This window comes from Polypterus senegalus, chromosome 6, assembly GCF_016835505.1.
Source record: "Polypterus senegalus isolate Bchr_013 chromosome 6, ASM1683550v1, whole genome shotgun sequence".
Lineage (NCBI taxonomy): Eukaryota > Metazoa > Chordata > Cladistia > Polypteriformes > Polypteridae > Polypterus > Polypterus senegalus.
In genome coordinates this window covers 111,503,161-111,529,595 of record NC_053159.1, presented here as the reverse complement: position 1 = coordinate 111,529,595, position 26,435 = coordinate 111,503,161, and the positions used below count along the sequence as shown (strand labels likewise).

At 36.6% G+C, this 26,435-nt stretch overlaps 1 protein-coding gene across 5 annotated transcripts in view; it reads left to right on the top strand.

The window, feature by feature from the left end:
- Positions 1–26,435, top strand: part of camkk1a (calcium/calmodulin-dependent protein kinase kinase 1, alpha a) — a 184,453-nt gene that overhangs the window by 82,458 nt on the left and 75,560 nt on the right. For all 5 annotated transcript variants that reach the window (XM_039756783.1, XM_039756784.1, XM_039756781.1 and 2 more), the window contains exons 3-5: positions 6,406–6,912; positions 18,527–18,574; positions 19,709–19,762. In XM_039756783.1, the coding sequence (XP_039612717.1) occupies positions 6,523–6,912; positions 18,527–18,574; positions 19,709–19,762 (492 nt within the window). In that variant the 5' untranslated portion in view covers positions 6,406–6,522. The remainder of the gene's footprint in view (positions 1–6,405; positions 6,913–18,526; positions 18,575–19,708; positions 19,763–26,435) is intronic.

Genomic DNA, 26,435 nt, shown 5'->3' with positions numbered 1-26,435 from the left:
CCTCACTACACAGGGTCCCGGGAATTTGTGAGTAGAGCGTACTGCTAGGGGGGCAGCTGCCTGTGAGAGCACAGTCATGCTAATTTTGCCTAATTTTTAATATTTATAGCTAAAATATGTCATTCAAATATTTCGTAAAATTTTATGCCGAGCCTGTTTTCTTATTAATTTTTCAAATTCATTTTTCATAGTAAGTTTCAGACAAAAAATTGCATAGAAGTTGCTCTCTATAACTGTAAATACAGCATATATTTATTTTTGGATTAAATCCAACACATTTTGCAGGCACTCCAGAATGTCAGTAACATACTTTTTATTCCACCAGTAAGTCTACGGCACGCATGTAGCATACATCTGAGACATCTAGAGTGGAATGATTTGGACGAGTGTCCTGCATGATCTGGGTGTTGGATGTGTATGCTCATTGTGGTTTGGGTGTGTGTGTGTTATCAAAGGAAATGTGGCCAAAGATTAATGACTGACCTTGTAGCTTGGCCACCTGATTTGATCCTGTTTATTCTGGAGTGCCAGAGCTCTGTACTGATAAGTACTTTGCGGTATGTGATTTTGGGGCACTGGGACGTTTTTTTGACTTGGCAGCTTCCAATGATGCCTGGTCCTACACATGCACATACACACACTTCAGGACAGGTTGCAAATGACGCAAGATTAGATCATTAGAGAAAAATAGATCATAGTGTGTGACTTTAAAGCTTAATTAAGGCGTTTGTTAATTGAAATGAAGTTAATTCACTGCAGTCCTCAATATTTATGATGCCATAGCCATAGGCAGACAAAGTGAAAACACTGAATTGTGTTTTACTTTAACTTATTAAAAACTAAGATTATGTTTACAGGCTGCACATTAAGGCAGCCTATGTAATGAACTGAACATTTTTACTTTTGGGGTTGTTTTTGTTCTAGTGCTTGGAGTGCAAGAAAATAACTGCCGGTACTATGTTTTGGAGCAGGGGTTCTTAAATGATTGGGGTGGTTCCCCTTTAAATTTTGCGATGCAAATGTATATGTAAAGAATTTTGAAGAGCGGTGGAGAGGGGAAGGTGGGGCATCCCCGCTCAAAGTAAGCAGACGTGTATGTAAATATAAATTATTTCAGGGGTTGTGGGAGGTGGTGCACTTTCAAAGCTCATATACATCAATGGAGTTGCTCATGGCGGACTCATTAATTTAAAACGTATGCCATCTGTCCCCCTTGGATGCAAGGATGCCACTTCTGCCTCTCCTTCTCACTCCCTAACTTTTTGTTGGTGGTGAAGCAACTCCAACACTCACAGCTACGGTGTCTTGACACTGGCATGCAAGCTTTATAGCATTTGCTAACCATTGAGCTTCGCTGAACTTTCCCTTTTCCATTTCAAACCTCACTGTACATGATAAATGTGGTTACTTCAGGGTCCAGGACCCCACCACTTCTTCACTCATCCGTCCACCCTATTGGGTAGTGCTGCTGTCAGTTGTTTCTGTTGCATTTTTTGTTTGCCTATAGACCTCTGTCAGTGAAGTGCAGAGCATATGTTAACATAGTAATAATGCCAACAAAAAATGTGTTGATAAAAAAATGTGCCAACTAATCAATTTTTTCTAAAATGTCATCAAGTTCAATCAAAACAGTCAAAGCATTTTTGAGATTTTGGCGTATTTTGTTTTTCTGTGGTAGAGATTTTGCTAAATATTGAAGTATTGAAAAGTTTTTTTCTTAGCAGATACCTACTGGCGTAGATGTGTCATCCCACCAACTTTTAGGCATTTAGGTAAATGAGAAATAGTGTTTTTATTGATGAATGAATGAGTGAGTGAGTGAATGAATCTGTCAGTGCTGTTTACAAAACAATAAATAAAACAATAAAACTCAGATGTTGCAAGCAGCAGCTAATATGAGTAACATGGTCAAACTAATAACTTCCATTCCAATAAAGTGAGGTCATAAAGCAGGAAGCCCAGTTTCTCTGCATTTACGCCTTGGAGATAGCTGTTCTTGTCCTCATAAATGCTGTCCATAACACACAATACCTGCTCAAAAGCACTGGTGATGGTGGACAAGCCAAATATCACTTTATCTGAACAGAGAAAATCAGAAAGGCAGATAATGGAGCAGAGGGTAGGATGAGGTGCATGGCTTGGGGGACTAACGCGATGAGAAGTTTTAACAGGTTTAAGTAATTAGGAGCAATTTTGTACAAGTTTCACATAAACATACAGCCATGTGAAGTGTCCCTATTTTATTTTTCTCTTTGATTGTGTCCCTTTCTATGCATAGAAAATCAAATTTTTGTGATGGGTGGCCTTTTTCAAATGAAGGTTGCAGAGTGCACCAGTCATTAGCACGGCATACTTTCCCAGATGCACCAAAAAAGTAAACTAAAAAGGTTAAATTATTATTAATAATAAAGCATGCAAACATACATGTAATAGAATTAAGAAATTTTAACCTGCGTTCAAATATATTTGAATACTGTATTTACTTATTTTTAATATGAGTATTTAAACCATATTTTTGTATAATTTGATACCCCTAGGCAATCTTATTATTAATAGGGTAATTATTTATTGGTAGAGAAATACTGTCTAATGCTTAACAGCATCTAAACACTAAAACAGTCCAGCCATTCACCCATTGAGTGAAGCTGTGTATCGCACATGTTCAGAACAGAAGCCACCAATGTTTTCAGAAATTAATGAAAATATACATATACTGTAACATATTATAAATTTGTCATAAAAAGCAATAGAAGTTAAAGATAAGGTGCTGTACTCTTAGCATTTTTTCAGTTTTGACAAAACAACAAAGGCAGATGCACATATTTTTGCAGCCTATCCAGTTCTTTTACAAAACCTGTTTGGGATGCGTCAACACAGACTGTGTAGTCTCTGAACTACGTTCAGATGTGATCTTTTTTAATTCAAACACATGCAAAGGTAAAGTCACATATAGTCTAAGCATTTATAATCATTATCCGAGGCTTACTGCTTTTAAAATGAAAGAGTATTTGTAATATTTTGTAAAGAAAGGACAAAGCACTGATCTTTTGGTGGCTACGGTTAAATAGGTTGTAGTTAAGATTAGAAAGCAATCTTTTGATACTGGCATTGTGTACAATAATATACACTATGTATATATTTATTCCCTAAGAAACAATTAAAACTTGTCTACTGTATGAAATCAGGACTTTTCTTGAGTGCACTTACTCACACCTTTGGTACGTGCACCAAATCCTGTGCATTTTGATGAACTCTAATCACTCTCAAAACGCTGGTGCCTAATGGACCCCTGATCAGTGTCACTTCTTGTGTAGCTGTTGTCACACACGTGTGCATGAGAGGCAGCTGAAGGGCCTGAACAAGAGTAATTCCAGGCCCAACCAGGGAGTGGTGGAGTACGCTGACTCTTTTTCTCACTTTCCTGCAGACCATTTACAGGAAATTCTGCCTAGACCCGATGATGTCACTTCCGGTCCCAAACCTATCGATGAAAACCTTCTGGTTACCGCCCTTTTGATAACAACATGTCTGGGTCTGAGCCTATGGAGGAGGATCCTTCAAATTCCACCCTAGATTACATCATTTCCTTTTCTGGCCTTTAAAGCCGCCATCTTTCATTTATAGCATCAGTTCTGTGTTGAACTCCGATCTGTGCACATATGTGCCATAATTCATAACATTTTTATAGCCAGGGAACAATACATGGGTGGCTGCCCCAAACCTTTTTATGACTCTTTGGTCTACTTTGTGTGACACTGATTTTAGAATTAGAACAATCTAGACGAGAACAGGCCATTCAGCCCAACAAAGCTCGCCAGTCCTATCCACTTGTTTCCTCCAAGAAAACATCAAGTCGAGTTTTGAAAGTCCCTAACGTCTTACTGTCTACCACACTACTTGGTAGCTTATTCCAAGTGTCTATCGTTCTTTGTGTAAAGAAAAACTTCCTAATGTTTGTGCGAAATTTACCCTTAACAAGTTTCCAACTGTGTTCCCGTGTTCTTGATGAGCTCATTTTAAAATAACAGTCTCGATCCACTGTACTAATTCCCTTCATAATTTTAAACACTTCAATCATGTCACCTCTTAATCTTCTTTTGCTTAAACTGTAAAGGCTCAGCTCTTTTAATCTTTCCTCCTAATTCAACCCCTGTAGCCCTTGAATCAGCCTAGTCGCTATTCTCTGGACCTTTTCTAGCACTGCTATGTCCTTTTTGTAGCCTGGAGACCAAAACTGCACACAGTACTCAAGATGAGGCCTCACCAGTGCATTATAAAGGTTGAGCCTAACCTCCTGTGACTTGTACTCCACACATTATGCTATATATCCTAACATTCTGTTAGCCTTCTTAATGGCTTCTGAACACTGTTTGGAAGTTGATAGCTTGGAGTCCACTATGACTCCTAAATCCTTCTCATAAGGTGTACTCTCGATTTTCCGACCGCCCATTGTGTATTCAAACCTAATATTTTTACTTCCTATGTGTAATATTTACATTTACTGACATTAAATTTCATCTGCCACAAATCTGCCCAAGCCTGTATGCTATCCAAGTCCTTCTGTAATGATATAACGGATTCCAAATTATCTGCTAATCCACCTATCTTGGTATCATCTGCAAACTTAACCAGCTTGTTACTTATATTCCTATCTAAATCATTTATATATATATATATATATATATATATTAAAAATAGCAGCGGCCCTAGCACTGACCCCTGTGGAACACCACTCTTAACATCGGCCAATTCTGATAAGGTTCCTCGCACCATCACCCTCTGCTTCCTGTGTCTGAGCCAATTCTGCACCCATCTAAAAGCATCACCCTGAACTCCCACTTCTTTTAACTTGATGCCCAACCTCTCATGTGGCACCTTATCAAATGCTTTCTGAAGCATTTCTGATTAAGACAGTGAATCCCAGTATTAGCCGATCTGATCTGATACATGGCTGTAATTTACAGTATGTGTGTTTGTGTGTATACCTGCCAAATAATACAAAGAGTACACAACACGTGTCTCACCCTAACTGGGGCTCATTAAGTATACACACCTTTGCTTCCCCTTATGAAGATCGAACTTCTGACATCAGTGCCTGAGGCGAAGCCTCTGACATTGCGCCATGTCAACTGGTTTGCTTATTTGACAGAATGAAGATTGCAGTATTACATTCATAGGTCTGAATTGCAATCTGATTATTTGGATGCTTACCTACCAGGTAACGTTTGTGGTTGGTTGGCCAGTTGGCAAAAATCTGCCATGTCCTCTCAGTTGCAAAAAGCAGATCATAGATACATGATACAGTACCTGCCAAATACTACAAAGAGTACCCAACACGTGTGTAAGATAAATTGGGATATTCTTTTATTTATGGAGATGGCTGAAGAGATTTGAGGCAGACTTAAAACTGTTTTACATTTATTGCAGTTTTATCCCAAAATGTCGCTCTGCCATGGATGTCAAACTGTCCAGCTCCATGTTTACAATAGAGCCTGACTTTCTCACCAGTTTTTCCAGGTGTGAGGTGTCCCTCTTCATTATGCTGCCTCCGCAGCACACCACCACGTAGAAGAGGGCGCTCGCCACGACCGTCTGGTAGAACATCTGCAGCATCTTATTGCAGATGTTGAAGGACGCCAGCCTTCTAAGGAAGTATAGTCGGCTCTGACCTTTCTTACACAGAGCATCAGTATTGGTGGTCCAGTCCAGTTTATCATCCAGCTGCACTCCCAGGTATTTATAGGTCTGCACTGTCTGCACACAGTCACCTCTGATGATCACGGGGTCTATGAGTGGCCTGGGCCTCCTAAAATCCACCACCACTTCCTTGGTCTTGCTGGTGTTCAGGTGTAAGTGGTTTGAGTCGCACCATTTAACAAAGTCCTTGATTAGCTTCCTATACTATGAAGATGCATAGGAAATAACACAGCTCTCTAGGGAGTATCTTACTAATAACAGTGCTAACAAAAAAGCAGAGCAATTAAAATTAAGGGATAATAAGTTAATTAACAGCAAAAGTTTGTCACTCATTAAGTAAAGGGTTAGAATGAAAGCCTTCAGTCACAGTAACACTCCAGGGCAATAGTTGGAGACTCCTTGTCTAAATCCTGAGACAGTCACTCTGGCAAGTGTGTATTATTTATTCTGAATGTTTCAGTTTATATTTTAACTCTCCTCCCATTTTGCATAACAGTTTCCTCCATTAGATTTGCAGATTTCTTTTTACAGAAATGATGTGAAATTCTTCATGAGTATTTCTACTCTATCCCCATTATACAGTACTGATATTGAAAGTGTAGTGGGAACAAGACAATGTTTTAAAATTAAAATATGATTGTATTGAAGAAGACTCATTGTCATGTATTTCTGCTATGTGTGTTGACTTGTTTTCTGTCTTTCTTTCAGCCCAGTGGACTCTCTTGGTTCCAGATGACAGCTGTCGAAAGAACAAACTAATATAAGCAGTTCTGTGGGATTCTTATATCCTTACAACTTTTTTTTGCAATATTCTGTTTGGATCTTATGATGTCCATGATGGATAAGATTCCACAGGAATCTGGCTCTTCAGACATGGATACAGAAAACCAGGGAGAATTAGCAGATCAAGTTGCAGCCATGGACATTGGCACTGAAGGTCTGGTTGGTCCAGACAGCAAAAAGGGCTTTCAAACCAAAGGACTAAATGGTGAACAAGACAGCTGCACTGTCAAGTCTGGGATTAAGAAACCAGCCAAGAGGGAGTGGCTTTCTAACAGAAAGTTATCTCTACCAGAGCGACCATCTGGAAGCTACACAGGAACTGGCGGCTCTGTGTTTGGGTCATATGCAACTGGCTCCTCAAGTCATGTCTCTCCCAGAATGACACGTAGGCCAACGATTGAGTCTACAAAGATATCAATTTCTGGCTGTCAGGTGTGTGTCTGAATTTTTTGTTCTCATTTTTAAGGAATATTTTGAATAACTTCTGTTTTCGTATATCTTGTAGAGAAGCAAATTACGGTACTAAATTCCTGCTGTGCTTTTTTTCGCACATTGAGAACCAGTGATATACAAACTAAACCCCAGATTCATACTGTGTAGGACTTATTACCAAGACAGCTCTTTAAAACTATGATTGCTAGGTCACTAAACCATCCCACTGGAGGTCTTTCTATCAATTTCAAAGGTCTTGCCATTCATATATAACTAAGCCATCACCAGGGGATTTTTAATGTTATGTTTCCCTCAGCATTAGAAATGAATGACTCCAATTTCTCTTCCCCATGTTTGTCTTACAGGTTTCTCTTACCTGTATTATCTGATATACATCTTATTTATCCATCCGGTTTTAAAGTTGAGTTAGTTCCAGTCATGCAGGAACTTCTACATATTTATATACTTATCTAGTACTTTATACTGTGCTCTAGACATTAAGCCGGTTTTATGACTAGGGTTCACGAGTCCTATATTACAAATACAAAATGCACAGAAAATTACTACAAAACTATTGACTTAATTTGTAACCCATATTATTTTTTGTCTATTTATATAAAAATATAGGTCACAAATTCTGTGATACAGAGAACCGTTTTCTTAATACCAAAATACATTTCTAGCAGGTAATTCAAAATGTAAAGGCAATTTGAAAGTAACTGCAATGGATGGAAGCTGATGCAATACAACGTGTTCGTGATGACTTATGGGTAGTTCAAACACACACATTGCAGCATCTGCCTTGGCTTCTAGTTGGCTTGGCTTGGCTTTTAGTTTAAGCCAAATGTCAAATGAACATGGATACTCTGCTGCAGGATTGCACCATTGTTGAACAATGCACTGTAGTGAGATTTCTTTGAGGATAATGAGTGAAACCTGCAGAAATTCACTGAAGGATATTGGCTGAGTATGGAAGTGAAAGCAGCATGACTCAACAAAAAGTTTATGAATTAGTAAAAAGGTTTACAGTGGGAAGAACAAGTGCAACTGATGAAGCTCAATCTGGTTGATCATCAATATGGCATACACAAGCCCACATCAATATTAAGAATGTCTTCATTAGAGAAGACTGACGGATTATGTTGTCCACTGTTGCTGCACATTTGGATATCAGCTATGTATCTGCACATGCCATGGTGCCTCAAATAGTTTTTGCAAGACTAGTAACAAACAGCTTACTGATCTTCACAAGTAACAGCACATGGAGGTTGTGATCCAATTCATGAAACATTATGAAGAAGACCCAAGTGTTTTGGAGCAGATTGTCACCAGAAATGAGAAATGGGTCCATCACTGTGAGTCAGAAAACAAGAGACAAATCATGCAGTGAAAACACCTGACTTCTCCATTAAAGAAGAATTTCAAATCGCAGCTTTCCACCAAGAAAGTCACAATGACATTCTTTTAGGACATGAAGGGTCCAATTCTAGCACATTTTCAGGAACACAGACAATTAGTGACCAGTGCAATGTACTGTGCTATACTGTGTAATGTAGTCTTCTAAAGATTCATTTTCTATATTTGTTTTTGCTCATTTCGCTTAAGCATTGCACTGCATTACCAATAGAGTTCCTGTCCTTAATATTTTTGTGTAGTGACTGTAAAGTTACACATGAACTCGCAAAGAATTTTTCTCTCCCTCTTTTTAATGAGGTATCACCTTTTATAGAAGAACTACTATAAACATGGGCGTCCACTTAAAATTTTGCTGGGGAGATAAAATCTGTGAACCATAAAATTGTAGATCGTTCCTAGAGACCGATTAGACTAATACAGAATAGAGGTAAATAGTATATTTGGTGGATATTAAACAGCAATATCAGAAAATAAAAACTAAATGACTTGTAATTTCTTGATTTTTAAATGGCATTTGTAAAATAAGAATTTCAGTAATTGACACTATATTCCAATAAACAGGTAGAGTCTAAGATTGTGAGCTTGAACTGGGAAGACTATAACATGCACAGGCAGATCTACCATCAGGGTGATTTGGGTGCGCAACGTGTGCTGCTGCTCGCAAAGGAGCTTTAGCATATGGAAGAGGAAAAGAATGCCTAACAACAGGAAAAGTTCAGTTTTCATCAACAGTACGGTCCCCATAGCAATCCACTGTCCAGCACACACCTCTGTCTCACTTTGGTCCTCGTGATCATAAACCTTTTCAATCAGACATAAAAAAAAAAGAATTTAAAAGAAAAAATGAGTCCTGTTTGGTTGACATGAGAGGGGGATGATCAGAGCAGGTATCTCTTAGGTCAACCAGGTATGAAATCGTACATTTGATGCTTTACAGTGCATCAATGTGCAGTGCGGTTTTGCAGAGTTATCGACATTGACATGAACAGCAGACAACAAGGCAACTACATGGGATAAAACACACGAAACAAAGCCAAACCTGACCAAAGAACCCCCTTTCCGATCTTAGGCTGTATTTGGCCATCAAATACTGTTACATATCACCTTTTTACCACAAAGTGGCAAAAGCCGTAAGTCTAACATTTGTTAACTTCAATATTAAAACAAAAGTTGGATTACAGCAGATGTGATGTTGCCCTCATCCGTTTGCTACATTCATTGCAAAATACAACTAAACAAAAAAAAAATGTGAAGTTAAATCAACAGAAAGTTTTTTTTCTTCTTTAGTTGCTGTACCCGATTTATTATTCACATATGTGAGGTTAATAATTTGTAAGTATATGCATGTGCCTGGTGTGTACCTCTAAGCAGAGGTAGTGAGGTTGGTGTCTTGTAGTTATCCCACCTTAATTTTTAAATCACTGTTGCTTGAACTTATTTTGTTCAAAATGTATTAGAATATTAGCTAGGCGAAAACATCATGCATGCTTTAATAAGAGTGTACATAATGTACTTGTCCTCAGCCAAGTTTTCAAGTTTTACAGTATTTTTCCTCGCCAAAAACTGTTACATGTAATGTTATAGCAATAGGAATGGCTTTTGAATACAAAAAGGTCAAAAAGGAGTTGAAACCAATTGAAGGCTATAGTCATGCTTTTCATGTTTCCTGTATTCACTTTGAGAAAATTCAGTGCCCTCAGAAGTCTGTTATTGACCATTTTAATAAACAATCCACTTAAACAGAAACGCTTGTATCAGAGTCAGCCAAGGATTTCTTTACAATATAAGCATATAAAACATGAATGACCAACTTGCTTAACACTTCATAGACTCAATAGTGTATTTTAGGCACAATACAGAAGTTAGCACAATAATTTTATTCACTTTTGGAAATCAAGTATGCTTCCTTCTACATGGAGTGGGCATGTAGTGTGATATAAATAAACAATTAAAACACTGAACAAATGGTTATAACATTTAGCCAAATAAAATAAACTCTTCCCTGGCACATGTGCGTTTTCAATTTTTTTAATGCAGATTCAGAATATGAGTGTATTTGATGTGGATAGTGAACTTAGGATGCAATTATTACAGAATGATATTTTTATTGTTGTGAAGTTAAGTAGTAAAAGCCTGAAAATTAAAAGTACTAAAGAAATACTAAAGAAAAACCCTGCAATAAGACACTTTACCAATAAGAATACAAATATGAAACAAAATAAAGCAATTGAAATTATTGTTAAACTCAAATACGGAGACACTGGGATTTTTCTGCAAGGGCAATCAAAATCTAGGTGCTGAATGTATAGTTTCATTCAGGTCGTAGCCTCCTTAGTGTTACATTTTTTCTTAAAAAAACGTGTAAAAAGCGTTGGATTTTTAGACTTGAAAAATTACATATTTATTAAATTTGAATTTTCTAGTGTAAAATGTGCAAAAGACTAATCGTACAAAATCAGAAGTGTAGAAAGTATAATAATGATACAAGTAATAATAATACAAATAATTCTAATACCGCATATACTGTCAAAATGTGTCATTTGAGTGGTAGATCTTCAAGCACAATGAAATACATAATCCAATGTCACTTATGGGACAATAGCAGCATGATTCCTTGCGGATTATCCTTCCAGACTGATCAGCTTTTGAACAGCACACTGAACATGTGCGACTGACTCAAACGTCACTTTCGGATTCATCAGAATCGCTTTCAGTTTCTATCTGCCTGAAGACAGATTCACTTCATCATCACTGCTCATATCACATTGAAGAGTGTGCAACACCTGGGCTGCTGAGAAGCATTTCTTACGAGACTCCATTATGAGGCTAGGACTGCTGCACTGCTGCCTGGGTAACATTCGGACCTGTCGCTTATGCAAGACACCCCTTTATCGTTTCCTGAGTAATGCTCGGCACTAATGCTGTTAGCACTTTTCCAGCCCAAGTAATCCTCGGGTCTAATGATTACGCGAGACATGTCTATACAGTTGCCTGAGTGACACTTGGGACTAACCTTTTTAGCACTGTTTTTACAGCCTACATGATGCTTCAGTCTAACACTAAGGTTAACCTGTTAACAGTAATACTGTAAATTTCATTTAAGTGGATAAGAACCCATATCATGACGAAGAGTTCTGCAGTGAAGACTGTGGTATATTGCTACTGATATGGCTAAATGCTAGGTCATTGTTACTGTTGCTTGTTTTGTGGTCCAGTTTCCAAATGTATTTGATTGTTATCCATATACTTAGTACTATCTGAAATACCTTCAATTCAGAGAAGGCAACTGATTTTGCAAAGTACAGCAAGTCTTAAAATAAGTGCATTCATATCAGAAACATTACTGATGCTACATTTTTCATAGAGGCTTCTTTAATTTGTGTTTTAAACATTTTCTTTTCTCTCTATTATATTAAAAAACGTTTCCATCTTGTTCACGTTATTCAGCTTTGACCATTCCCCTCCACACCGCTTGCCCAGTCATTACTCCTAATGTGCATATCCACTCTCCTATGTCACCTTGTGACTGCTGGAAGTCCGTGCTAACTCGCCCTTCAGTGCAGTCGGTTATAATGGCAAGGCAGAATAGCAAACTCTGAAGATCTCTTCTTGTCATTGGATAGAAGCTGCTGGAATTTTTTGATAAAATAAACAGCAACAAAATAAGAAACTGCTTGATAGTGTTAGATATTTTTAGGTGCTGAATCTGAAGTTTTATATGACACTCCCTCCCTCATGAAAAATTGACTTCATTTTGAGCTCAAGAACAGGACTTCTCTTTGTAGCCATTCCTCTCTTCAGAGACTCAGTGGGTCACATGGGGGCCAAGTAATGGGACAATCAGTCAGTCATTTTCCAACCCGCTAAGTCCTAGCATGGGGTAACGGGATGCTGTAATTCTGCTGTGTCCTTTCAACATGAGAGATCACTCTTTTCTGTAAAGCACCTGAATTGAGTTCTGCTGCTTTGCTGTTCTATTCGGCTTTGATGAATATTAAAATTTCTCGTGCTTTTCCCACTTCTCTCTTACATTTCACATGTAAAATTGCGGACATTCAAAAGAAGTGCAGTATAGGCTGTAGTCTTTTAAACACCACCGAGTTCACAACAATCACAATAAAAGTTTTCTCTCCAAAGCCTCCACTATACACACTTTTCCCTCAATGTTTTTACCACCTCTGTTTTTTTTTCCTTATGTTAATCTTCCTTCAAACTATAGAGTGTGATTGTCTGGGTGGGCTGTTGTATTTTTTTAAAGATTTTTTGGTGATTTGGATTTGGTAGATTTTAAAGATTGGGGGTTAACTATAGGTGTAGTATGGTTTGGGGTTCCATCACAGTTCTATTGCTTTTGCTATTCCAAAATTGCTGTTAAAATAAGAAAAATATATCCAAAAATCAGACAAGTGCACAATGTTGAACTTTCTTGTCAAACAGTATTGTGCCTGGTCAGTGAGATGACATTTTATAGTGCATCTTTGGCTTTACATGCAATATTTCATCTGGTAGTTTTAATATTCCTTCTTTTGTCTCTATGATCACCATTTCATATTTCAAAATAGTGAAAGTGGAAGATGAAAACCTCCAAATGAAGGCTGCTTTAAAAACGTGACATGATTGCAAGAAACTATAGTTTGTTTTAATTTTTTCTTTAGAAACTAGGGGTGTGATAATTCATTACTTTCAGTCAATTTGGTTCCAATTATAAGTTACAAAATGCAGCTAGAAGCTTAAAATAGAAAACCATAAAAAGGTAACGATTTCTAGTCATTTATTGATTGTGATACTCTTTGAATTGTCATCAGATATTATATTGTCTTTGGCCAAGTCTTACAGTGTTATTGTTATCTTTTTGTTCAAGCACAAATGTTTTCTTTGGAGATGTGTGACCAGTTTCTGTAATGTCTTCATAGAGTACATTTGTTTTTGTAATTTGGCACTTAATGCAAATATTAGTAAATTAGGAAAGTGGTCACAAACTATGGCAACAGCCTGCAGTCCTGCAAATGTCATGAGACATTATTTAAAATATAAAAGTAAATTTTGTTTGTTGGTAAGGAGCCAAGAGGTGGCATGGTTAGTGCCACTGCTTCACAGCTCAATACGACTGGGTTTAGAACCTGACCTGTTCACTGTCCTCATAGAGTATAAACTTTTTCTCCTCAAGTCTGTGCGTGTTTTATTCTGAGTACTCCAGTTTTCATCCCACATCTCAAAGACCAGCAGATCGGGATGAATGGCAAATTCAAATAGACTTGGATTAAGTGGTGTAAATTGGTGTAATAGTGAGTGGTGAGGAAGACATGAGATGTAATGTTTGTTTTTACAGGAAAGGGACATAAAATTACAAGCTAAGCAAAAAATGGCCAGTAAAGGATACAAAAACCCAAGACTTAGTTCTAATCAGTGCTTCAGTGGTAATGGTTCTATGGTCATAGTGTACATTAATATGCAAACAAAACACACAAAGAAATATCCACCCAGTCATACAATTTTGAATGGTCTCCTAGTGTTACATCTTAGATCTCCATTTTTGTGTTCAGTTATTCACATTCAGTAGTAGGCAGTGCAGCCAACTAGAGTCACGATCCTAAATTAGTCATTGTTATTTGGTTTATACAACATAGAGTTAAAAGTTCAGTTACTAAACAAACCGGAGAGCTTTTGAGTTTAAGGTGTATAATATGGCCTTTACGTCAAGTATCCCATAATCCAAGTAATCTCCCACAGTTGCCCTCCTTCAAGGGGTTCATTCCTGCCTTGCACCTGATGCTGTTAGCATAAATGGCTATCCCCACCAAACCCTATTGTCAAAATTGCAAGGATGGGTTGCTTTGAGTCTAGTGTATCTACTGAACTCCTCGAAGGGTTTGGTAAATAATTTTAGAAAAAGACATGAGCATTCAGGGTGGTACTTTGTTTCCTCAGATGACAATTTTATAGATTTATTATGTTAGAATAAATGTTCTATTGTCAAATCTAATCCATCACGTAACTATAAGTTCAAACGTGTTGTTTTTTGAATTATTTAGAGTTTCATTGTTTAGGGATATTCTGTAAAATATAAATGTCGGGATAAAATACACAAATGTATACTTAGTTAATAATATTCCGTTTCTTTATATTCCAGAAACCTTACTAATCAGATTTGATTTGGCAAATGTAAAATAATGATCTTATGTTTTTATGATTTCATCATCCAGCAAAAACCACCAGGTTGCATCAACTCTGTATGGTTTAGAATACATTTTTTGCTTAAATAAGGCTTTTTATTAAAAGATTCAAAAAATTATTTTACCTCTTGGGAACAACATTACTAATGTCTTGGATCACATTTTAGAACCCTCTTAATTTTTAGGTTTTGTTATGCTGAAGAAAAGGCTTTGGCTACTACTACAGACTTTGTTTCCTAGTTCTATGATAGGTCCATCTCTTCACATAAAATTGTTTCGTAAAAGCCTTAGGTTTGCAGTTTTCCAGCAGCAAAGTAGCCCCAGATTCCCTTTAATTGCTAAATTTATTTTTCATCATTAACAACTCAGTTGTAAATAAAATAGTTTAGGTTTCTCTTTGTCTAGTAGAACCTTGTTGCAGTGTCAACTCCATTTAAAAATATTCTAAATTGCAAAAAGTGTTCCTGGTTTCCACATTTCTGCAGCTTCCTTGAAGAGTGATGGCCACAATATGATTAGCACTCTGGGTAGGACAGTTTGTATTGACAATATTTTCTACCAAACTACCTCACTTACTTAGACTCACTTACTTTTGGCTGCCTAACTTTTGTTTTTCTTTGGTTCCCCTCTTCATGTTGATATTGTTTGGCCAAGAGCTTAGGATTGGTGACAGCCTCGTTACTAGAGCTGATCAGTGAATTTCACCAAAGCATTATTCACAACAAATTTGTTGTGTTCGTGTTTGCCTTTTTCCATCAAATTATTTACTAATAATTCATCCGTTTTAGGAGTGTTTTTTTTTTTTTTAATACTAGTGTTCCCAGACATCCCCTGGAGCTGTAACAGCCAACATAGGTGCGGCCACCCCCTCCCATGGTGTGTAATGCTGATCATTTGCATTATAGACTCTGTGGAACGAGTTATCTGTGCTTGTCAATATATGAGAAGGAGGCATGCTCCCAGTGATTTCGGAATTTCTGCTTTGTTTTGATGAAATCTATGATTGTGTGTCTCTGTCTCTGTTCTTTCTTCTTTGATCATACGTTGGCACTGCTGCCGCACATCTCAGGTCACCTTTTTGGCTGCAATAATGAAACCTATACAGCATAAATAACAAGTTATCTCTTCTTGAGAAGTTGTATTATAATAAACAGTTATGATTTTACAAGTCAATTGCAAGTATCCAAAGTGCTTGGCTAGACCGCGTAGGCATAGATCCACCTACTTTTTTAGTTGCAGCTGACGTCTTTGAATGACCAGCTGTCAACAGGGTTTGTGAGCAAATGTGAAGGTGGTTTTAAACAGGCTAGACGTTATCAAATACTAGATAGTAAAACCATCTGACTAAGAAGTGTTAAAAGCCATTAAGGAAATACCAGAACCCAAATGCTAAAACCATAACTCAAGCTGATAAATGCCACATTATGAGTCATTAACCAGAAAGTTTCTTCAAGATTTTTTGCCAATGTGCTGGTCAAACTTCAAGTTCTATGTCACATTAAGGGCGACTGCACCATTATAATCCTGTCAAATCTAGTTCAGTTAGTCCTTCCCCATTGATTTTATTGCAGTTCAGCAAACATCGCAAACATTTCCATGATTTCGGGGAACTCAAGGTGAAGTGAATTTGCCAATGTTTGCTCATCACATCTCCTTACTGATAATTAATAGCCAAGGACACTGATGTGATGCTACTGTAGCATATGTTGCATCAGTATAGTAATTTAGGTTTAAAGCATAATAGTTTGATTCTACTCATGTTTCAAGGATGCCTTGTTCTTTATTAAGATGTTTTTACAGTTAATTTGAAAGTTTAAACAAGTAGTTGTGACTATTTGTTAAGAAAGAAAATCATAGCTAAAAGAAAAACCCTTAAAATGTTATTGCTTTTCTCATATAAAATTATTTAGTCAAAATTGCATCTAGTATTTAAAAATGTTTCTACCTTTATACCACGTTTTTATATTTAATACATGTACAATTGTTTAAGAATATAGAGTAACATAAATTAAATATATGTGATCAAAAGGATGTCTCTTTCTTCTTTTTAAGTTATGTTCGCACTACTATGTTTCATTTAAAACCATAGATAGTAGTATCTGATCCACATCACCTTGGTGTCATTAGCCCCTGAAAACGGAGACTCGCCCTCCAGAGCTGTAAACTTCGAAAGATGCCAACGTTGCACAATGGATGGATGAAAACGCTTATTACGTAGCCCTTCCCTGGTTGGTTTCTGCTTATTACGACATCTTATTCACTGATTGGTCACCCTTCAATGAAGAAAGCCATATTCCAACATAGTGGACATTGCAGCTTTCCATCCAAACTTTGTTTTACAGTTAAAATGCTGCATACATGAACAAAAGAAAAGTAATTACAAGTCATTACAGTTTTGAGATAATGGTGGCTACATTAAATATACCTTCAAGGATTTTTCCACCGATTTGTGCACACTCAGTATAGGTGGACATCTACATCATATGCATTTTTGGTCAATTTAGTGTAGGTGGAGATACTTTTTTGAAATGTTTGAAAAAGCTACTGTTGATGGAGATTTTTTTTTGCTTTATTTTATTTTAATGGAAACATAGTGATGTGGACGTAGCCATAGTATATAGGTCAATCAACAGCAGTTTGTCACTAAGCTAAGAGAAATCTATCTGCACAAGGCATTTTGTTTTTGCCAATTAGCGCTTTCTTAGCACTAGAACGGCCCTCCTCTTCACTAACTTAGAGCATAATATTGTTCTTGCTTATTGTTTAGTTTGTCCATTTTTCCATGCTTATTGTTTCATTCATATGCTTCAACAAAGCTGTTCAATAATGTGTTTTCCTTATGTTTCCTGGTAGAAATAAAAATTGGCGCCTTCCAAAACTGTATTTATTTATTTGCCTTCTTCCATCTGTTGCCTTGTGCCATTAAAACGTTTTTTTAATAAGAATTTAAACTTTTTCATAAATGGCAATGCCATTTGTTTTTACCATGCTTTTTCTATAATTATAGGTAATTGAGAGTTAACCAAAACCTTAAAACTCATTTTTTGTGAGGAAATGAAGATAAAAGCAGTTGACTTGGAATTATTGCCCAACATACTCTGGTTTATATGTATGGTAGTGTTTAGTTTTGTCACGGAGGTAGTTGCGCAGTATAAAGTAACTTAGGATTCACAAAGGTCAGAGTGGCCTTCAGCCCAACTCTTTGATGTTCTGAAGGTAACCTGCTTTGTACTGTAGCACTTCCTTGTTTTTATCCCTGGTGTTTAGATTCTCTCCCTTGTGTATACCTAATCTAATGTATATTCTTATGCCTTTCACAATTCAATATTGATCTGTTCCTGGAAGCCTAATGTGTGGATGAGAAGTGTTGGTTGTGGTCTAGTTAGTGAGCAAGTGTTTTTGTGTTTTAATTAGCACACAGCTCTTTGGAATACAGAAAATCACTGAATACTTGAAGAAAATATCCAGTGGATATTGGGAGAACTTACAAACTTCAAACAGTCAATTTGTTCACCTGGAGCTGTTGGGCAGCAGAGCTAATCACTGCTGCCTACACTACTTTTATTAAAGTGCAGTGATAATGCACTATTCATTCTGTTCTTTTTTTTATCTTAGTTCCAGTGCTTTTGGTGCTTAGTATTGTATTTATCATGTTGAGTAAAATGAGATGTCTATCGGCTGAAGTATAAATTACTGATGTTCCATTTTTGATTTAGAGCTATGTGTAGTATCTGACAATACAGTATAAAGAAAACCAGCGACATCCTGATAGCAATTGCCTGATTAACGTGCGCTTTATCTGCATTACAAGAAACCCTTGAACAAATGCGTATTGTGTAAGAAACCTTATAATCAGATGTAGGTTTATTGCTAGCCCGGAATTGTTATTTCCACCTTTATCATTCCATGCTTTTACTTACAAAAAACATCTTTTGTCAAAGAAAATGTGTCAGAAAATAGACAGTAATGTTTTTTTTCATACAAGAGTCTGTTTGATCACCATATTATTTATTTTGTTATTTTAGGACTGTGTACAGCTAAATCAATACAAACTCAAAAGTGAAATTGGAAAGGTGAGTTCTGTTTTTTTATGTATAATTTATCTTCTGTTCATTTTTATTTTTCAGGCAGTGTGTTTATTATAAAAGATTTTATAGCCATGAAGTACTGAAAAGAGGTATTTCTTTTGTTCACATACTACATACAAAACTTAGGAGCCTCTTTCTGCATATTGATTTCTGAAGTCTGCTTCCAGATAGTCTTCCAGCCATTCCCTTATCTGAACTAAACCACTGACAACTTGTTTAAATCATGCCATCTTTTAAAACACTGGTGAATAAACTGAATGGGGCACTTTTTATTTTTGTTCCTGTATTTTTATATTTTCTGTCTGTGGAAAAGCACTTAAAACATCTGCTATCAGCCGGAAGCAGTCTTCTGTGCAGTCGAGGCTTTCAAAGAAGAGATAGTGTTTTTCAACAACTTTGTGGCATGGCCTTTATTAAATATTTAATGGTACTCTAGTGATGCGAGCCTGGCTTCCTGCTTAGACCTCTACAGGGCATTGTGCACCTAGGAGTCCTGCGTAACCTTGTATGTTACAGGCATGCTGAGTACATGGGGCACTGCAGTCCTTTAGCTTTTAATTTAGTAATACAGTGGGAGAATGGCTACTGCGTGTGAAAGAAATGTGGAATTCAATGCTTTCAAAATGTGAATTGTACTTTTTTTATCTTTGTATCAGACAGGCACTTATGAAATCATGGTTGTTAAGAAGTACAGTACTAATAACCTTAATATTTGTTTGTGCATGCTCCTGGTAACAACTAGTACTAATTTAGCAATGGTTTATGTCATGCAAGGCCATTCAAGCCAGTCTTGGTAAATATCATGGCTACCAGGTAAATTTTTATGTTTGCTGCGGGTCTGGATGAAGGTGCCAGTGTACAAAGACTGTTCACTATAAAAAGACATTTTATAGGAATGTCTAGGACTAATCATGGAGCTAATTTTCGTCCTGTCATAGACATGTATTGAAATATACATGGTGATTTTTGTGCAATTCATCTATAAACATTGAATAAAATTAGTAATTATTCTCTTGCAGTTTCTGAGTGTTTTCCTGCTAGATGTAATTTTCCAGTACTATAGGAGTATGGTCAAAGTACACTGTGTTCACAGCATTTTTTTTTGCTCATTTTTGTCAGGGTTCCTATGGGGTGGTTAAGCTTGCCTACAATGAAGATGATGACAAATACTATGTAAGTATTGATTATTCTCTAGCAGCTGGCTGTTTTGGCTATGGATTCTGTTTGGCAGTGCTTTCCTGTCTTTTAATTCTTTTTAAGATTAACTTGTTTGAATTGTGGCTCAACATTTTATAAATCATAGTTGGAACACACTCACTTACTTAGGGCACTTGTTTAAGGTTAGTTTTGTATTAAATGGATTAAAACCAAGTCTACATAGAATGCTAGCATAAAAAAAGAAACAACACTTACCAATGTTTTGCATAACCTGATTCTTTCACACAGATTTTGCTGCATATCCAATGGCTTTGCTTTGCTTTAATTTTAAATTTAATTTTAATTTTAAATTCTTAATACAACTTAGTTAAAATCTCTGCCTCAAATAAAACCAAGAACACACTTCTTTTAGCACTTCTTAATATTTGATCTGCATCACAGTTGCATTGCATGTGTACACTGCAGTTGATTTAATTTTCAGTAAAAGAAGCTTCCTACTGGACTTTGCCATCCTGTTTTGCTGGATTTAGCTCTGCACACCTTTAGCTAATATGAGCTAGTCTTGGAATTGATAAGGATGGAGAAATAGTTGCACAACAGTTGATTTTTCAATATCTTAATTTTACCAAATGGAGATAACCAAGCAATATTTGCTTTGAGAATTTTAATCTTATTGTAGCGTGTCTATGATATGTCAATCTTTATGTAATGCAGGGTGAGTATCAGTAAGGTGTAACCAAAAAAATTTACAAAACAATTTACTGTTTTTGACAAATCAATTTACTGTATTTTACTTAATGTTGTTGGTTGAAAGTCCTCAGTGTTAGCGTGCCATGAAGAGAATGTGCAGCATTGTTCATAATGGCAATCAGTTTTCTACTACCTCCAGGGAGTCCAGAGTGAGTCCTATAACTGAACCTTTAGTCTTCTCTGGTCTTAATTGTGGCTTTGAATACTACATTGACAAAGTACTTTCTGTGAAGTGTGAAAAGTACTATATAAAGCATCAACTAATTATCAATTAGGAAAATTTGAATTGAAATATTGAATATTCATGGAAATAAGCATATTAAATATACAAGCAGGTGGATGGTATAACAAATCTATTTTGGATTAGATTTATAGGAAGCTTAAAGTGAAAGCAAAAAGCAATATGGTTGAATAGTACGTTAGCCCACCATAGTTTCTTGTTTCCTATTCGTCCATTGTTTCAAAAATACCTTTGAGTTTAGATTTAAAGATTTCAATTTGCTTAAACAACAGTTCTAGTACCTTGTTCAATTCATCTCCAGTTCTCTGCAGAAATAATTTTTAAGAAAATTTCAAGTTATCTAAGTATCAACTGGCATGCTACCTTCTAAATGTCTTCATTTTTTTAAATGCCTCCTCTAACATGTCTCCTGTCAGTTTGAGTTTGGTTAAGATGAAAAAAATCAACTTCAGTCTTTCTTCATGCCTCATAACCCTGGAATAAGTCTATAAGCTCTTCATGGAAATGTGCCTAGTCCTGTTATTTACTTCTTGAAATATGAAGATGGAAACTGCACATGCTGTTACAGTTGTGGCTCCACAAGCATGTTTTAGAGCAAAAACTCTCATAGCTTGTATTCCAAATAATTTGTTTTACATTCCAACATACTTTTACTTCAGTTCACTGTTTGGTTGACGAAAATGATAAGTCCACCAGGCCTCAAATGTATTTCTTATTTTAGCTCTAAATCTATCACAGTGTAATTATGTGTAAAAATATTTACTTCATTTGTTAAGAGTAAACCTTGAATCTAGACTTCAGAATAAATAAAGCTTTTGACAATATTCTGCTTGCAAAACTCATTGTGATATTGTCACTGTGATGTTACAAGATTCAGCTCTGTACAGACATAACAGTTCCAGCCTGTACAAGCAGTAGATAAAACAAACACTATCATGGCTGCTGATCAATGCTTTTGTGTGCATATATTGTCAGATATGCTGATATTTATTCTTTTGAAATGTTCATGAAACCCATGTGATAAATGAAAATGGAAAAAAATTCCCAGGACGGAGAACATTCTAAAATGCACCTTCTGTAAAACGGGAATAATTATACACATGATACCAATTAGGAGTTCCATTCATAAACCATGCTAGTCTCAGATGGTGTGAAAATGCTTCTGAATTTGCTGGCTTTACAGAGCACAACAATCACCCTACATCTCCTTTTTGACTTGCAGGTATTGTTATTTTTCTATTTAATTATGGTACCCATATTTTATGCAAGTGAAAGTCCAGTTGCAAATTCATTGAAGTGTGCTGGGCCTTTAATTGATAGTACACTTTGTTAGAATAATTTGGTTTGGATTCAATTGAATTAAACATTTCACGTTTTACTGAAATAACCTGTGTTTTGAGTAATAAAAAGTACTTTTGATTGTGCTGGTCCTAAATTTCTTTCTGCTTCAGTTTGATGCAAAGATTTTTGTAATTCTGTGCAATACAAACACAATACCTGAAAACGGAGATGTACATGGAGTGTGTTTATTGTAACATAACTGACTAATAAATCATAAGGCCTCAATATCTCTTGAACTTTAAAATTGGAAAAGGAGCTCTTGAGATATAGAGGCAGCATAGGTGATAGTTTAGAACAATTAAAGGGGATTTGAATTGACATTGAGTCCCTTTCAGCACATTCAGTAAAGCTAAGGTTGAAAGGATAAACAGGGTTAAGTCATCTCTTTAGTCAATGTGTCCTTTGACACTGAATTGAAGAGTACAACATACTTCTTCATTGGTTACCAATAGATGATAGTTTCCTTTTAAGTTTGCCTTGTGCAAATGTATCCAGGACTGGTTCCTGCCTTGTGCTGTGCCTGCTTTTTCTGAGATAGACTCCAGCTCTTTCTAATGTCCCCATGCATTTATTACACCACTTATTGTGGTTTCAGATTATAATGTGCAAAAGTCTATGTGGTTCACCTTCACACGCACACACTTACTTATATCACTTTATATTCTTTAGAGTAATTAATTAATCTAACATGCACAACATTGAGATATAGATGGGGAACCACAGAAACTGGAGAAAAAAAGTAAAAATCACAAGGAGAATACATAGGCACCTTGTGACAGCAAGCGATCACTTGGAAATTCCATAGACTCAAAAAGGACAATGGTTTGTCTGTTAGCCTTAGTTATGTGTTTCATGTTCTGGAGGTGTTCATTTCAGGGGCCCTTTTCAGTTTTATCACCTTTCGTGTGTGTGCAAGGCATTTAATTGGCATCGTGCCTGGGATAAGTTCCTATTTTTTGCTCTCGGAATAGGCTCAGCACCTGTCTTTCATGGTTTGAAAAATGAATCTATTGAAAAGAAACAACCGTAAACAAATAATTATGCAAATCAGAAGTGTTTTGCCAATTTCTCTTGAGTTGTAGTTTCATTGTGACGTTGTGCCAAGGACTGTTGTGTAAGGACTGTTGTAATTATTTGCTCCCCATAGAATATTAAGTAAAGTTAAATATTACTGTGAACTGTTGGGCACCATACCCACAGCCCAAACAGGTTTTCCTGTTGTACAGGTTTGTTCAGTTGTATTGATAGCCAGTGGCCATGCAAAAAGAGTTGTTTGGTGACAATGCTCCATAGGTTGGAGGAAGAAGATTATTCAAATTATAAGATGTGACGTATCTGCTTCTTTTTAGGCTACAATTCTGCCACCTCCCTTTTTTAACCTTTCATTTTACACTTGAGATTTGTGCTCTTTTTGTCTGTTTACCCTTGAAAATTGAGAATGTACAACGAGAGCTTCAGGACACAGAAACTTGTTAAGGACAAACTTCTTCCAAATATTAGAAAGTTTTTCTTCAAACAAAGAAGCCCCAACGCATGGAATTAATTTTTTCAGTATCGTGGTGGAGAGTAAGACATTAGGAGCATTTACACATTGATTTGATGTTAGTTTAGAATATGTAGGTGAATAGAATTGTTGAGCTTTTAGGATGAATGGCTTGTTCTCATCAATATGAAACTGGTTTCTTTTTGAAGTTTGCAATAGTAAGTCTATCCATCCATTCAGCCACCTTTTAAATAAATCCACTTTTTCCAGTGCACACAAACCACAGGGTAAGCGCCTCCTGCTGCCCTTACCAACACCTCGTCCATCAGCAACAACCCATTTCACTTTCCACTCTCACTTAATTTAAGTAAGATTGTAAAATAAACCTAACAACATCTTTTTTTTTTTTTTGATGTTTGAGGGAGCACAAGTAAAACATACAGTATATATACCTCACATCCAAATCAAGTCCTAAATATTGTTTCATGGCATTGTTATTTTGCTGCCTATAATCAGACTGCAGCTTTCAGATCTTCTTTGGTGTTCACCCGATTTTATAAAATATTTAAAGTTCACACTTAGTTATTTCAGTCACAAAGAAGGACAAATACTGTGAAACATTGGTAGTTCTCACTACAGTGCTATTGCTGCCCTCATAAACATGACTAGACCCTGTTAGTAAGAGCCAAAGAAACCAAAATGCATACTGAATTCTCTTCTGACAACTCCTTACTATTTTTTGATAGCCAACTGCAATACTTTCAATGTTTTCAGTGATATGCCTTTATTGTTTTAGCCTTCTATCTCACACTATTGGCAGTGTCATAGTTTCCCAATAAGTAAAGCAATTTTGTGTTTCATTGCACTCTGTATGCTACAATGCTCTCTGATCTAGGCTACTCTTGGTGCACAATGCTGGTGAAGTTGCTGATCAGTTAGCATAAGAAGCCTATGTTAGCCTGGACAGGGCCTCAGAAAAGAAAAAACACTTTGAGATGATGAAGCCCAAGTCTTCTTCACACTGAAAATCTCCTCAAGGTACCTATGTACAGTATTAGCCCTTTGAGTAAAATTAACACTTCCCCCATTTTAGAGACAATAGATAGTGTATTTATGGCCAAACAGATTACTCTGCCACTTCTAATATCTCCTACACGTTTGTTCTGCTTTATGCATCTTTATGAGGCCTCTTGTGTTTTCCCTCTGATAGCTTTTCTGGAAATCCTGCCCGTTCACATTTGTTGTTTCTTTGAATGGATCAGGTGCTTGCAATTGCCACTTCTAAATTACATGGAAAAAAGTCTACATTTCATCCAGCCTAGTGATAGCTTGTTTGTTTGTTTATTTATTTGTTTGTTTTTTAGGATCATTTTGCATATTCTACGTGGGTAGAAGTTGCCCATGTGCTACCCCTCCATACTTGAACTGTAAAATGAACTGTAAATAGCACCTTTGGCAATGTAAAATAAAAGATATAGGTAAACATAGGGAGATAAACAAGTACAAATAATCAGGTGCTCTAATAACCAACCAAAATAATTGTTGAATTGTTGTCTGTTAGGTAGGGTACCTTGTCAACTTGCCCAATGCTTTAGTACCAAAAAACTCTCCATTTTCTTAACCCCAAACCTGTCTCTATCTCTCTGTCTCTCTGTTAGACTCTGACCTTTCTACCTTCTATCAGTTAAACACTTGTTGTATTCTGCTCCAAATTATGCACTAAAGGTCTTGTGAAATGACCCCATTGCTGGATCACTTTCAGCAAAGACATGGAGTAGCCTTGTATTTGGTCCAGAGGCACCATGTTAGGATTCCCATTAGCTAGCTACAGGTTTCCTAGCACAAATGTGGCTTCAGCTGCACTTAAGAAGTCAGGCCTTTATGGCAGCTCCTCAGTTACCTGCGTTAACAGAGGGATAGAATGGCCAAACATGTTCTCTTCCAGAACAGTTGTCCTTGTAGTGGCCAGGAGGTTGTTGGTTCCACTTCTGTTTCTCTCTCACTGGATCATTCTGTGTTCCATATGAAGACCAGGCAACCCAGCATGTGGTGTGGCCCCTACTCTGTAATGTGCCATACTGAGGCTACAACTCTTGCTCTGTGTTTCTCTCTTTCATCCTACTGACTCTGCCTATGGGCACACAGCAGATACAATGGGCATACTATTCCCTACCTTCACTGCATTTCTACTCTAACATGATGGTGTCTTTTGTTCTTCATGCCTGGATGATTCCTGTGGCATCCTGCTCTACCCTTTACCTTCCTAGTGGTACCCTTAATCCTCTTGCCAGCTGAGCACCCCCTCAGAACACATGACAATTAGCCAAAGTGAAAGAACTGTTTTAATCATTTTAATTTCCATTTTTATATATAAATGAACTGTTATTAATGCTGTTAAGTGATTACTTCATAGTTTTTATATATTTAGAAAAGAGATGTATACATATTTTACTATCTTAAACGTCCTTCCTACTTATCTGACTTTAAAGTTAGTGTCTTCTATCCTCTAAGGCATCCATAGTCAGTGGCTATAAGAGAGGTTCCTCTGCTGTTTTTTCTGACAGGGATGAAGAGTGCTTCTTATCCCCAAGAGAAGACAGGCTTCTTTTTTTTTCACCTTGAGGGTTTACATTTTTACAGTCCCACCTACAGCTCTAGACCCTAAAGTTTTAGCAAATTGTTTCCATGTAGAAATGCACAAAAAAGGTCGAAAGATCAATAATGTTAAAATTGAAATATGACATTTTGGAAATGTCAGGTTAAATCGTTTGTTTGAGATACCCTTTGATTTTTGTATCGTCTTTACAATCTTTTTAGAAAGTAAATTTAATAGCGTTTGTGTGTTTTTTATGTATTTTGAACTATCTAAACAA